The sequence below is a fragment of the Trichechus manatus genome, unplaced genomic scaffold (assembly GCF_000243295.1).
Source record: "Trichechus manatus latirostris isolate Lorelei unplaced genomic scaffold, TriManLat1.0 scaffold00268, whole genome shotgun sequence".
NCBI classification, from domain to species: domain Eukaryota; kingdom Metazoa; phylum Chordata; class Mammalia; order Sirenia; family Trichechidae; genus Trichechus; species Trichechus manatus.
This window is the reverse complement of record NW_004444204.1, coordinates 272,547-286,917: the sequence shown is the minus strand read 5'-3', so window position 1 is coordinate 286,917 and position 14,371 is coordinate 272,547. Positions and strand designations below refer to the sequence as shown.

At 39.5% G+C, this 14,371-nt stretch overlaps 1 protein-coding gene across 1 annotated transcript in view; it reads right to left on the bottom strand.

The window, feature by feature from the left end:
- ACIN1 (apoptotic chromatin condensation inducer 1) overlaps window positions 1–14,371 on the bottom strand; it is a 33,300-nt gene that overhangs the window by 14,283 nt on the left and 4,646 nt on the right. Inside the window, exons 4-9 of the mRNA XM_004389924.2 lie at window positions 13,118–13,229; window positions 12,577–12,696; window positions 6,038–6,126; window positions 4,071–5,351; window positions 3,370–3,582; window positions 2,711–2,826 (exon numbers count right to left, since the gene is read on the bottom strand). Coding sequence (XP_004389981.2) covers window positions 2,711–2,826; window positions 3,370–3,582; window positions 4,071–5,351; window positions 6,038–6,126; window positions 12,577–12,696; window positions 13,118–13,229 — 1,931 coding nt within the window. The remainder of the gene's footprint in view (window positions 1–2,710; window positions 2,827–3,369; window positions 3,583–4,070; window positions 5,352–6,037; window positions 6,127–12,576; window positions 12,697–13,117; window positions 13,230–14,371) is intronic.

Sequence of the window (14,371 nt, the reverse complement as noted above, 5' to 3'; positions counted from 1 at the left end):
GGGGAGGGGGGGATATGTCCTGAGGTACCTCTTTCTTAGTGAGCAAACTCTACTGATGACAATAAATTCTACTTTTTCAGTATACATCATTTGGGATACTGACATTATAGGTCCCGTGGGGAATATCAATTACATTGTCATATCGGCTTAAAGAATCATTCCCTTCTTCCTATAGAGGCAAAAGGACAAAAATACATCTTGCCAAGAGCCTAACATTGTTATCACCTGATAGAAAGGTTGTATCTAGAAAAGTTCCAGTTTGAGTCAACTACGGCTGAGTGATGATACAGTTACCCCACACGAAACTCTCCCTGCCTCCTTCCTTTTTCCATTTTTTAAAATGTAAAAAAGAGAGTACCATTATTTTCTGCTATATGAGAACATTTCTGTTATACCTATGGCAGGCAGAAGACTGGACTTTGGAATAGGACTCAAATGAAATACAACTGAGGGCTCACAAACAATCAAAAAGACACCCTTACCTCATAAACCTAGCATTCCTCAGGGCACAATCAAGATCAGAATGGATTTAACCAAGTTAGGCAATCTCTTCCAAGTGCTGAGAGGTCCTTGCAGTAAAGTCTAATTTTTTCTTTCTAATATTTTCTAAGTCAATAGGCCCCAGCTGGTTTTTAAAGTTGTGTGACTTTTTGTTGAGATAGACAGGAAAACCAAAATTAAACCACAAATGGTCTTTTTCATTTAGTACTGCTGATCCCACTCTTACCAGAAATATAGGCAAACTTCTCAAACATTCATTTACCAAATCCCATATCAGAATAGCTTATGAGTTCAGGCCTTTGGGTGTGTCTTTTGGTTAGGCTGCTGAATAGACCATCTGGCAGGCAGGCAGGAGGAAGGCAGGGTAAGAGGGGTATGTGTGAGCTACTTCTGAGCTCAGACTGCATTTCCAGTCTTTACGCTGCTCCACTGAAGCTTGCCTAATAACAATGGACAATTTTAGTACTTGCCCAAGGTGCCACTTGCCTATCACTTTGCGAGAATCTATGTAACTAGATTACCTCAGTCATAAAATGACGATCAAAGCCACTTTTATCTGGGGAAATAAATTCTGTATATGATTCCAAGCTTCGTTTGCTTTGGACTTGTGTGGGAAAGTCCAGAAATAACGGTGCTTCAAAACAGCATTAAGAGCCTTTCTGTTGATAGGATCTCACAAACTCAGAGAATTTTAGGGGTAGAAAAGAGCTTTTCAGAAAATTACTTGCTTCTCAAGGTGCATAGGAGGCAGTTCCTCGGGCCCAATTAGTAGCAGGCTGTCAACCGCCATTTTGAAACTGCGATTATACAAAGGACATGCTGTACTCCCATGGGATGGGGAGGGGCAGGGAGGGTAGGTTATTATCTCTGGTTGATGCATATAAAAGAAAGATGTCACCCCATTTCCTCATCGATGGTGTAGCTGGGGAATCCTGAACACCTTCCAGAATCCGCTGAGTTTTCACTTTATGCTCCTAGAAGAAAAACCCCTCTCCAAAGAATAATGGACCCATCCCAAAAGGGAAAAGCAAAAACTTTTCAAAGGACGTGGAGTGAACTCTTGGCTTTAAAACAAAAAAATACAATGGCCACAAGATAGCAGCAGAGGCAAGAATATTAGAATGGACAGTAGGCAAGGGTATATTCCAGGGAAAAATCTATAGTAAAAAGTGTAACACCATCATTAAAAACACAGGGAAATGAGATAATAAATCATACCACCTGCCCACCACCCTCCAAAAATCAGGGTCAAGACAGTCTAAAGGTGCCAGAAGAGTGTAAATTATTAGACTATTACATAAAGGGAATAATTATACTGGTAATATTAGTGTTAAAATAACCTGAAAGCAAGTAGGAAACAACTTCAGGCCAACTGTCTACAAAGGACATTCTCCAAAACAGTTTAGGATTCCCAATGTCAAAAAGCTAAGCAGTCTTATTTCCAGAATGCTTCACTTTCTCAGTTCCAATGCGAAGCCTCACTAGGAGACTCTGAAGCCAGGAATTTTGGCTTAATGGCTTCTTAGTTTATATTACCTAGCTCAGAATAAGGAATGACATACCTGTTTGATTACGAATTTAACCTGATATAGAAGTAGTTCTCTAAGGTTGAACACAAAGATTAAGAAACTCACATTAGTGACAAAGACAGTAAGACCAATCAAAGGATCTTAGAGGCCCAGGAATAAGCTTCTGACTTAATACGGACCTTGTATTTTGCTGCACTATATGCTGTAGAAGCTAACCAGGATAGACTGTGCTTAATAAAATCTAGGTAATAATGTGGGGAAAAAGCACATCGCTGTGCATTTCTTTATAAACGTGTCAATATCCTTTGTTAAATTGCTTTCCCAGGCTCAGATAATAGCTGGTAAATGTGACTGGAAGATTAAGCTATAACGCTCACTAATTCCCTTACATTGTCTGAGTCTGGAAGCAGAAGGCTGTGCCTCAAAGCAGTTGACTGTTTTGGTCAGATGATCCTAGATGTGGGTTTCCTTATGCCCTCACCGCCACTTTTCAGACTACGTTAAGAGTTTATGGCGGCTGCTCTCAACATAGTAACAGAAATTTAGCTTTTGTCCAGACAAAGCTCTGCCTTTGTGTTTTAAAAGGAAACCAGGATAGCTTACTCAAAGAATCCTAGGGAGCAAAGAACTATCCCACACTCCTAGCTCCTTGTATACCCCAGTCGAGATATATCACTTACACAGTGTGCTGAATCCTTTCTGATTCTGGTTGCTGAGAGGTCTGAGTCTCTGAGGTTTGGGGCTGTGTGGCAGCTGGTGGCTCTGCCTCTTCAGCTTCACACTTCTTTGGGCTCCCCTATCAGGAGACAGCAAAAACAAACATAGCAAAGTACTTAAATCTGATTGGTTCCTTTTCTTTATCATGGAGCTGGAAAAAGGCAGGGTAGGACATACAGAACACCATCTCCACACATAGCTCTATATATCTTATATTACTTTAGAAAGTGAAATGGAAGAAATATGGTTTAAAGATAGGTTCTTCAAGAATTTCTATACCAGTGATCATTTTATTAGAACTCAATTCTTTTTGAGAAAACTGAGAAAAGGCTTCCTTAAACAGAAAAAAGCAGTTCTGAGGAAGAACTGACCCCAAGAGCCCTGAAGATGAGAACCCTGCTGCTCAATGTCATGTACAGCTTTCATAAACCAGGGAGTTGGAAATCAGTTAAGTGGAATCTAACAGGTATCTCCAACCTTCTACATTTCTACTAAACCTTGTCCAGACCAACTTTTCAGTTTTGTAGCTAAGATAAAAGGGAAAATCATGCCTAATCCTCCATGTCCCTGGGAGCGGAGTGGAGGGGAGAAGGTGGGTGGGGGGGTAGGAATAATAGCTTACTTGCTCAGGTTGTAACCTCACATGCTTTTCGGGTGGCTCAGGCTGGCTCACACGCCTCACTTGGATAGAAGACGAGGAGGTGGCAGTCCTCTCCTTTGGCTCAAGGACCTGCAGTTGTGGTACTGGTGGAGTTGCAACCTCCTGACCAGAAGAGGGATCTTTGGTTTCAGTGTAGCTGGTGTTGCTGTCCCTGGAGATTCTAGGGCTCAGAGACTAAAGAAATGAAATCAAACATTATACTAAGGTAGATTATTTATATGATATAATTCAGTAGATCATGGAATTTTCCAATTTTCACTGACCCAATTTAATATCTGGATCTTTCGTCCCTATGTTTATTCCTATTTGAGTTAGTGCTCTCCCTGGCTCCCTAGAATATCCAATAAATATTTACTAAGTCCCAACTAGGTGTGGCCAGCACTGTAAAAAGACACATGCATGCCCTCAAGAAATTTACTGTCTAGTAGAGATTCGTATACGGATTCTCTTTGGAATCCAAGGGACTTAGAATGAAAAAAAACCCCATTTAGAAATCACTGAATTAAAAATTAGACTCTGAAATGAAGGGAAAATAACCAGAGATCTAGGGATAAAAGGAGGCTTTTCCCATTCCTGTCAGAAATTATGATGAGTTCTCCTGGGGTTAAGGAACGCTAGAGTAAGAGAGAACATCAACGCACCCAAGATTCACCCATACTCACTTTTCTGCTGTTGCTTGATGCTGAACGTGAACGAGAATGGGAACGGGAACGTGACCTGGACTCTGATGTTGATCTAGAGCCCATCTTCAGTCTACTATGAGGGCTGGAGTGAGAACGTGCCCGGGATCCATCTCTATGCTTGGATCGTGGAGGTGAGTGAGATCGAGAGCCTGAGCTGTCAGGAGAGCGAGATCTTGATCTTGAAGTGGAGGATGAAGAAGAGGAAGACCGGCTAGAGGATGAGGAGTCAGGTGACCGCTTCGAACTGTGGCTTGGGCGAAGAGTATGAGAAGCCCTTTTGCTTTCCTTTTGTTCCAAAGACGGCTGTTTCAGAGACTCCTCAGTGATCCCTTTGGGTGGTGCTAATTCTTCAATTTTTAGAGGGAGTGGCTGAGCAGATTTTTCTGGCTCAGTTTCAAGACCCTTCTGTATTGAGGATTCAGCCAGTGTGCTTTTATGAACTAGAGGCAGTACACTCTCCTCTGGCATTTTCTCTGCAGGAGATTCTACTTTGGTGTCTGTAGGACTCAACAAAGGAGACAGGCCTCCCACCAACCGGACAGTATGCTGAGCTACTAACAGCTCCCTGGCCTCAGCATCTGCATTAGGAGGAGATAACTGAACGAGAACAGGGGGTGCTGGGCCTTCCACAGGATCTACCTCTTCTTCACTCCGGAGCTGTATATTAGGTGATGGTGAACAGGGTTCCTTGGTAAGTAAAGGTGGGAGAGTCTCCTCCTCACTGGCAGTTTGCTCTCGTTGTAGGATAAGAGGGACCTTCTCTAGATCTTCAGTCAACTGAGGAGGGGAAGGGGACTTCGAATTTCCCTCCAAGCCTTTCGAAGATTTTATTTCTCTTTCTTTCTCTTCAAGGGGAGAAGCTGTTTTCATCTCTTTCTCTTGCTGATGCCTGGCCAGATGACTTCTTCTGGTCTCTTCCTGGGACCTTGTCACTCTCCCTCCTTTCTCTAACCCTTCCTCCTCCTGGGATCTTATGGTTTTGGGTCTCTCATCCATCACCTCCTCTGGTTTCGCTCTGGACATCTCCTCCTCCTCTTCTTCCTCCTCAAACTGTTTCAGGATTGGTGCCTCTCTAGACTTTTGAACCTCATTTTCTTCTTCCTCCTCCTCCTCCTCTTCTTCTTCCTCCTCCTCCTCCTCTTCTTCCTCCTCTGTTTTCAAATTTCGATCTGCTCTGACCCTCAGATTTCTGGAAGGTGCTTCTTGGTCCTCTTCTTCCTCAGCAGTCTGGCTGCACTCAGAGAGTTTAGCTGCTCTTGCCTGAAATAAAAGATGTACAATGGCTCTAAATATATTTGCTCGTAATCAAGAGGAAAAAAAAATCTCACAAGGCACACCTAGGAGGGAGAAACTCAATGATATGTACTCTCAGCAACACAAACATGTATGAAAGCAGGCAATCATGATTAATATGGACTTTAAGGGAATCAAAACAGAGAGAATGACCAAAAGGAATGTAATAATAAAGCTACTACTAGCTTTTTTTAGCTTCAAACTTCTAAAATAAATATAAACAGAATATCTAAGAAGTACAGGAAGAAAACTGACCTACTATCAAAATTTTGGTATTTTTTTTGTCATTCTTTCTCCTATCATTTCTTTTGCATAATCATAATTACATTACACATGTACTTTTGTGTTCTGCTCACTTAACATACCATACAATGTTAAGAATTTAATACAATAATTCATTATGTCATATGTTTTCCAATGTGCTTTAGGAATAAAGACCAGCCGGCTAGCTTCTACAATTAAGTTTCTTTGTATAGCCACTCAGAAATCTGAAGGCTAGAGCAGATATAAACTTAAAAATAAAAGGGAAAAAATACAAACAGGAGAAAGAAAATGACTGTAGAGAAATCGACAAAGATACCAACTCTGAGAAAAAGAGATACCCAAAGCATTACCTAAAGAACGATGGATGCTTTAGTAAGTATCTGAGTTACCTGTCTGACTCTAGGAGATCGCCTTTCTCCTTTCCTTGGTCTCTCATCATCAGATTCACCTTTTTCTTCAGAAACAGAGGAGCTCTTTCCTAATCAAATGAAAGAAAATCAGGTCGGAGTCATTCATGGCTGCTTTCTAAAACCCAATCAATCATAGCATATGAGCTAGTCAATACGTATCTATGTCAACTTCTTTGACTTCTATGCTGAAAAACAGACTATATAACACCCTAAGGTTAGAGTCTTACTGCTAATTTTTGCTTCGCACATATGGAATATTTCAATACCTCAAAGCCAATTCACATACTATAAATGTATGTATAAAATAAATGTAAGATAACTTCTAGGGTTTTCAAGTTACTTAGCAAATATGTACAAATACAAAGTGAACTTATTCCCATAAAGCGTTCTGTTACTCTGAATCAAAGTTCAAGATTTCACTAAGTTCTGTGTCCATTTTTTTTTTTAACTATGTATTGCTATGACTTGTTAGTTTTGACCAAAACATTATGATTAATGTTATCAATCAATCTGTAAAACTACAGTTCATGAAATAAGTACTTAGCTCAATGGTGGAGCCCTAAAGTTCCGAGAAACTACATCAAGTCAATTAGATAGGATTCCAGAGCTGGGCCCTCTCAATTATGTTTTACCTACTGGAGTTCAAAGTGAGATTTTTTTTTTTTGGGCGGGGGCAAAAAAAAAGAGTTCTACTATTAAAAGAAAGCTTGAAAACCACCAATCTAGGTCATCTTGATCAACAAATCCATGGAAAACTGGAAAAAAAATTTTCATTCACATTCCATGAAGTAAATTACTTAACTAATTTGGATCTCAATGTTTTGACTGAGAAAAAGGGGGGTTTAGATTAGAAGATGTTCTAAGTTTCTTGCCAATATTAAAATATTACTTAGACTCACAATGCAAATACTGATGAGAACAAGTTTAGAAAACAGCCTAAAGATAATCATATTCCAGATACTCTGCTAGATTGGGCCCTATTTTAACACAGGACAAAAGGTTTAAATGAGCCACAAAACCACGTTCTACACTAATAGCATTTAAACTGTTCAAATAAAGCAGACGGTGAACTCTAACCCAAGGTCTTCTCCCTTCCAATAGTAACAAAATGAATTTGAAAATTAAAGGTATTTTGTAAAACCTTGCTCCATGATCACTTGATTAACAAGATCTCTGAATATATACCATTTTATACACGAGTAAGTGAATAAAGACAACCTCATTGTGGGTGTGTGGGTACAGGAGCTATGGTTATAAAGTATGGTGACACGCCAGACACTTTAGCAAACATTTGAAGAATAATCTATAAGAGAGCCATAGTGTGGTGGCTAAAATGATCAACAATAATGACCCAGAATAGGTTAAATTATAAAATTAGTCAAACTGAAAGAAAAGTATCTTCCATGAATTTAAGGTAATGCTCCTTTGCAAATATAAGGGAAAGAAGCTGATTTATCTTAGTTTTTTTTTTTTTTTTTTAAAAAAAAGCAAAGAAAAAAGGTATGTACAAGGTTGGCCAGGGACAAATGTGTTAAGGTCAAGTAAGAGCTTTAGAGTTGCGATTTTAAAATTCGGTACACACAAGCAAACAGCGTCTTTCTCCACCTATTACAAACTGTGTGCCATTTTACTGGATTATAAAGTTTTTTCATACTGTAAAACTGAGCGATAGGATCCCAGATGATTACTCCTCTAGAAGCACTTGAGTATTAGTCACCAAAGAGATCTGGGAAAATGGGCAGGGCTCTTCAGAAAGCTTTGGTCATTACTGTTTTGCAAAAAAAGTGAGAACTGGAGGGGACCTTCACACATGAAACGAGAACTTAGTATGTAATACAAAAGATAAGTAAGAGATGAGGAATCTCTTTCCAGCTTCTTGGAAGTATGTGATGTGATGCAGACAAGCTCCTGGGAAAGCTGACATCTATTATGAGCACATGGCCATAGGAGTACCTTAAGCCAGATGTTAATAATACGTGAAGAAACTGAGCTTCAGCGAAGGGTGGAACCGATACTGACAATGGGTTAATAAATGTATTTCAGGAGTTGAAAAACAAGTCAGGGTGAATGTAAGATTTCCAAGGTTCCAGAGCCAGAAGTCTTCCAGGTAGCTGCTAGACAGCATAGAATGTAGAAAAGTGAGGAATGTTTAAGGGCCATGTAAGAAAGTAGTTTCTTCACTCTAAAAAACAGGAACCTGGACAGGATTTGCAGAACTCATGTAAGGGGTAGCTAGAGATCACAGGGCATACAACAACAGAGATCATAGCAAAGCCCATGGCCAGAGGATATCGTTAGGTAAGAATAAGAAATAGGAATTAAAGAGAATCGAGACCTGGCAATGATGTCAAACCTAAATCTTACTAAAGTTAGCTGTACACTTAATTTAACTAGCATTGGTCTAAAATCTCAGCTTCCAGGTTTGACATGGAAAAAAAAAAGGAATGAGGGCTATATGCTCTGTAAGCCAAGGGCCGCCAAAAATCATACCTATGGCTATACCCATGTTAAGGAACCTATATTCTGAATATTTATCCCTTTCTAATGTTTTTGCACTTCCCCCTAATTTTCCCAGATTGAACTCTTTTGAAAAAATTAACTAAAAGTAGTAAGAATTACTGTACAGCCAGTCATGACAAAAGAGAATCCAGATAGCTTTGAACTATGGGAGTGGACATTGGCTCCTAACACTTTAGAAAATTCTAAAGAAGGTGGTGGAGAGATAAGGACTCAAGAGGAAGAGTCAGGGAGAATTATATAAACCAATTCTTCCTTCCTATTTGGGGTTTTGTCAAAAGCACGTAAATAAGAGGCTACTGGAATATAAGCAAAAGATCTTGATTAAACATGATCCTGAAAACTATTCTTTCAGTTAGTCATTCACAGATTGAGTTGATCAGCAGAACCACTAGGGGACTTTTAAAAAAATGCAGAGTCCCAGGACTTACATTCCCAGAGATTTTTTGAGTAGGGCCCAGAAATCCATAGTCTTAAAAATACTACTACTTTAAAAAAAAAAAAAAAAAAACACCTCAGGTGCCACTGATGATCAGTAAAATATGTTACTAGAAACCCGACTTTTAATTTAAATCTTGTCATTAAATAAAGAACCCGTAAGGACTCATCACGGACATCCAAAGCCAACAAATAAACTACCATTATAACAACTTGGTGTCCCGGTGGCACAGTGGTTAAGCATTTGGCTGCTAACCAGAAGGCTGGCAGTTTGACTCCACCAGCAGCTCCTTGGAAACCCTATGGGGCAGTTCTACTCTGTCCTACAGGGTTGCTATGAGTAGGCATGGACATGATAGCAATGGGTATTTTATAATAGCTTGGAGCCCTGGCGGTGCAGTGGTTAAGGGCTCAGCTGCTAACCAAAAGGGTCGGCAGTTCAAATCCACCAGCCGTTCCCTGGAAACCCTATGGGGCAGTTCTACCCTATCCTATAGGGTCACTATGAGTTGGAACTGACTGGACGGCAACAGGTATATGATAGCTTACTCACCTACGGTGGACAGACATTCTATTCTACACCTTAAGCAAATCTAATTTCCTGTTAGACAGTAGGCATTAACGCTAACCCAAATGAGCTCTGCTGGAACTCCAAATTACTGCTCCCTTTAGGACTTTGACCAAATGTACTGGATCTATACTGAAATTCATATTCCAGCCAAGATCAAAGGCATAAAAGTTTATGGCATAGGGTATATACTGAAATGCACTTAAGGCAATCGCTAGATGTACCGTACAATTTACTACATTCAATTTTTCTAATATATTTTTTACTTCTCTTTCCTTTTTTTTCTTGTCAATTATAGCCACGGGCAGAGTCTCAGTGAAGACAAATCACTGAAGAGACTGTCTTCCCTCACTCTAAATCCTTATTAACTTTTGAAACCTTACTTCTATTTCAGGATCCATTCCTCATTTTTGTTTCAAATTACATTTATAACTGAGAGCCTCATTCTTTTTAAAGAGAGATTCTTATCACAACATGGCTCTTATCAAGAATTTCCAATTGTTTCCCTACAACAACAACAAAAACCCATACTAATTGGCTTGGCATTCAAAGCTCTCTGCAAGAATACTTTATTCTGGCTAAATTAGTCTATACCTCCAAAATACGAAATTCACTCCTATACCTATGCCTTTGTTCCTTCAAGGAAGAAAAAAAAAAAAAAAAAAACTTCTATCCTGCTAATTCAAATCCTACCTATTTCTAAGGGTCAGCTCAAATCTCTTTTCCGTGAGGCTCTCTCTACTAGTCTTCAGGGATCTTCCACTCTTACAAATCACTATGGTACATGTGTCTGTACCATTTATGTCATGTAATTGCATAGTAAAAGGAGCCTTGGTGGTGCAGTGGTTAAGTGCTCAGGTCCATGATTTGAATCTACCAGCTGCTCTGCAGGAGAAAGATGTGGCAGTCTGCTTCCGTAAAGTTACAGCCTCGGAAACCCTATGAGGCAGTTCTACTCTGTCCTATAGAGTCACTATGAATGAGAATTGACTTGAGGGCGATAGGTTAATCACATACTGTCTTCTACTGTTAGTTTTATGTGCAATTGTTTTCTCTCTCCCCAACAGCCTTTACAAGGTTACAGTGCTAACTTCCCATGTACTCTAGCACAGAGATACATTTAAAAAAAAAAAAAAAAAACCTGTTGCCATACAGTCAATTCTGAATCATAGCGACCCTATAGGACAGAGTAGAACTGCCCCATAGGGCTTCCAAGGAGCAGCTGGTGGATTCCAACTGCCAACCTTTTGGTTAGCAGCCCAGCTCTTAACCACTGTACCATGAGGGCTCCGCAGAGATACATACACAGCAGGAATTCAATAAATATTTTCAACTGACTTTTATTTATTTAAAAAAAGAAATAACCCAACAATTTATAGAAGGGCATTCTCCTTCTCTTGGCTTTACAAACAGGGAAAAAAGGGTGCTGACAGTAAAGTGGATTAACTGAGTCTACTACTCTTATATTTGGGCAGAAACCAAAAACCAAATCCGTTGCTGTCAAGTCAATTCAAACACATGGTGACCCCATGTGTTACAGAGCAGAACTGAGTTCTCTATGGTTTTCTTAGCTATAATCTTTACAGAAGCAGACTGCCAGGTCTTTCTTACACTGCACCAGTGGTGGGTTTAAACCAAAAAACTTCCATTTAGTAGTCAAGCATAAACTGCTTGAGGAGAAAAAAAGTGTCTAAGAGAATTTAATAATTCCAGTATTAATCTGTTAAAAGGCTTCTTTGGTTCTGAGACTAAGATCAAGAATAATATGCAGTGAGCAACCTAGGATCTTAAAATTAGCTTTAAAAACCCTCCATTTTCCCTAGCTTTTCATGAAATTTCTCTCCTACCATTAAATATCTCCTTAAAATCTATTTCCATGATGGAATTCTATATTAATCAGGAGAGCTAATAACTCCCATACATTCTAGAAGTATTAAGTATGGAGTGACCTCTTCACCACCACTAATGTGTACAGTGACTCAAAATACAGTAAAACCTGTAAAAGCCAGAACCTGTATAAGGCAGAAACCTGTCAGAAAAGGAAAACGCAAATATTTTCCACTAAAATGAGCGACAGAAAAGTAGTAAAGTCTGAACCCCGTCATAGTGGAAAACTTGCGAGACCTGGAAAAACAAGGCAGTCCCCTCGAGTTCTGGCTCTCACAGGTTTCACTGTACTTACCAATTCACACATTGGTTTAAAATATCTGCTTACCATCCTCAAGTCTTAGGTACATGTTCTCCTCAAAGTATACTGTCTTAGACAGGTAGTTCCTAGAAAACAAAGGCTGCACTTTCAGACCTTTGCTTGAAATATTATGCAAAATTAGGTGCTAATGATATTTGCTATTTGGAAAAATTAATCTTGCCTGAACCAACCACATACCAGATTACAGCTTCCTGTAATATGTGCTCATAATACTTTGCACTGTCTCTCGCAGCACTTAGCACAACTGTAATTAATTATCCAACTGTTTGTTTAATGTCCATCTCCTTACTAGACTAAGTTTTATTAGGGAAGAACTTGTTATATCTTTTCCCTACTATATTCCTGGTGCCTCGCATGTGCCTGGTATACAACAGGCACTAAAAGAAATTTATTAAATCAACTAATAAAATGAGGCAGACGCCCATTTTTTTGGGGGTGGGGAGATGATTGGATGTGCAACGCATTATACAATAGGTGAAGAGATAAAAGAGAGTTGTTGTGACCGTTTCCAAATTCAGAGTCAGAGAAACCTAAAGAGGTATAGATGGGAAGGAAAAAAAAAACCACACTGCCTCATAAAACATGCTGAGAAGTTACACAACGTATAGGTGAAAGCAAACTTCAAAAAGGACATAATTTCCATGGAAAAAACCAGATGTCAAACATCAATATCAAAGAATTTCCCTGTGACTTTAATGGAGGCTTAGCACGAAAGGAGGTATAACTACCTCCCCCCACCAACTACGCAGGTTTGACAAAAAGCGCAGTGGGGAGAGAGATACATACGGGGCGAATGTCTGCTGAGCTCCAGCTCTGGTCTCTCCCGGCTGCTCTGAAAGTCAGGAGGCAGCAGGGAAGCCACTCCCTCAGGATGGATCATCTCGTCCTCCGACTCAGCTGAGGCTTCTGCAAAGTACAGATTGGGTCGGGGCAGGGAGGGAGTGAAGGGCTCAGCATGTGGGACTACATAGAGGAGTCAAAGAAGTTAGGCAAATTCATGGATGGAGAGATATATACCAAAAAGAGAACTATACACACAGCAAAAAACTCCCTAAGATTAAGCTCTATCTCATCTAGACAGTAGCTTCATTTACTTATAACTCTTCCTCTTGGCAGGAATCCTCTTCTAGCAAGAGAGTTAAATTAAGTGTCTCTTTCCTGACAAAACGTAAACAGTAACTCACTTGGGTCCACAAACTACCAAAGCAAATAAGTAGCAGTCTCAGCCTGACTTATCCCTGAGATTGCCTAGTTAGACAAGCCCATCTACCTGGAAACAGGGATAAGAATGAAGAACTCCTTGTAAGAACTGACAGTCTGAGCTTACCTTCAAGTTCTGCAGCTTCTCGAGCTTCACGTTCCAGACGCTGCCTAAGCAACTCCTGCTGCTTTTCCAGATACTGCTTTATGAAACTGTTCTGGCTCATTTCCTCACCAATCTGTGTGGAGGAAATAGAAAAAGGAAGTCTAAGAAAGCAAACCAGGAAAATGCAGGAGAGAAAATTCCATCGAACAAAGGTCTACCTCTTATATCTGGACCCAAGAAAGATGACTAAAATGTTAGAGAGCCCTTTTCTAAGCTACTCCTCTGAAGAGGACCAAAATAAGTAGTCCTCTGATTCACTAAAGATGGCAAAAAGAGGAAATGCATGTAATTTTTTATTTTAAATATTTAGTTTCCAACCAAAGAGTGAAACTAGTACATAAAAATCTTCAAAAGAAATATAATTTCCTGCAATTCTTTTTAATTAAAGATAATCTAAATTTTTCTTTTAATAGCATCAAAACTGAAAGGGGAAAAAAAATAGTATTCCCCTATCCAGAGGATATTTTGTCAATAATGGACAGAGTTAACATCTCCAAAATTCAAGTACAGAATTTAAAAGTATGAAATCGAGAGACTAAGAAAAGGAAATCCATTCAGCAATTAGTAAGATTTATAATTTTATTTTCTTTGGGTGAGAAGAAATCCTTGGTAACAATATTTAAAATCCAGGGAGTTATCCCTCCTCCCACTTTTCTGCAACAGAATCCCACATCACTCTTCTGCTCTTAGCTTTCTCTTCACCTTCTTTCTTACTGAGAACTTCTATTAGAACTCCATAAAAAGGAAAAAATCTGAATGCTTTCTATGTTATTGGTCCCTTTTCTAAGTACAGTAACTGTTTTTTCTTGTAGACATGAGTATTTGGTACTCAACGGACATTCATAAGTGTGGTCACATGTATTAGAATCTATGCACTTATTTCAAAGATCCTATGCTAAGAAAGGAAACCCTGGTGGTATAGTGATTAAGAGCTACGGCTGCTAACCAAAAGGTTGGCAGTTCGAACCCACCAGGTGCTCCTTGGAAACTCTATGGGGCAGTTCTACTCTGTCCTATAGGGTTGCTATGAGTTGGAATCGACTCAATGGCAATGGGTTTGGTTTGGCCTTTTATGGTAATAAAAGGAAAATTTCAAGATGGCTTCACTGGAGAATTCTACAAAACATTTACAGAAGAGCTTGTACCAGTACTACTCAAGCGATTTCAGAGCATAGAAGAGGAAGCAACACTTCCAAATTCATTCTATGAAGCCAG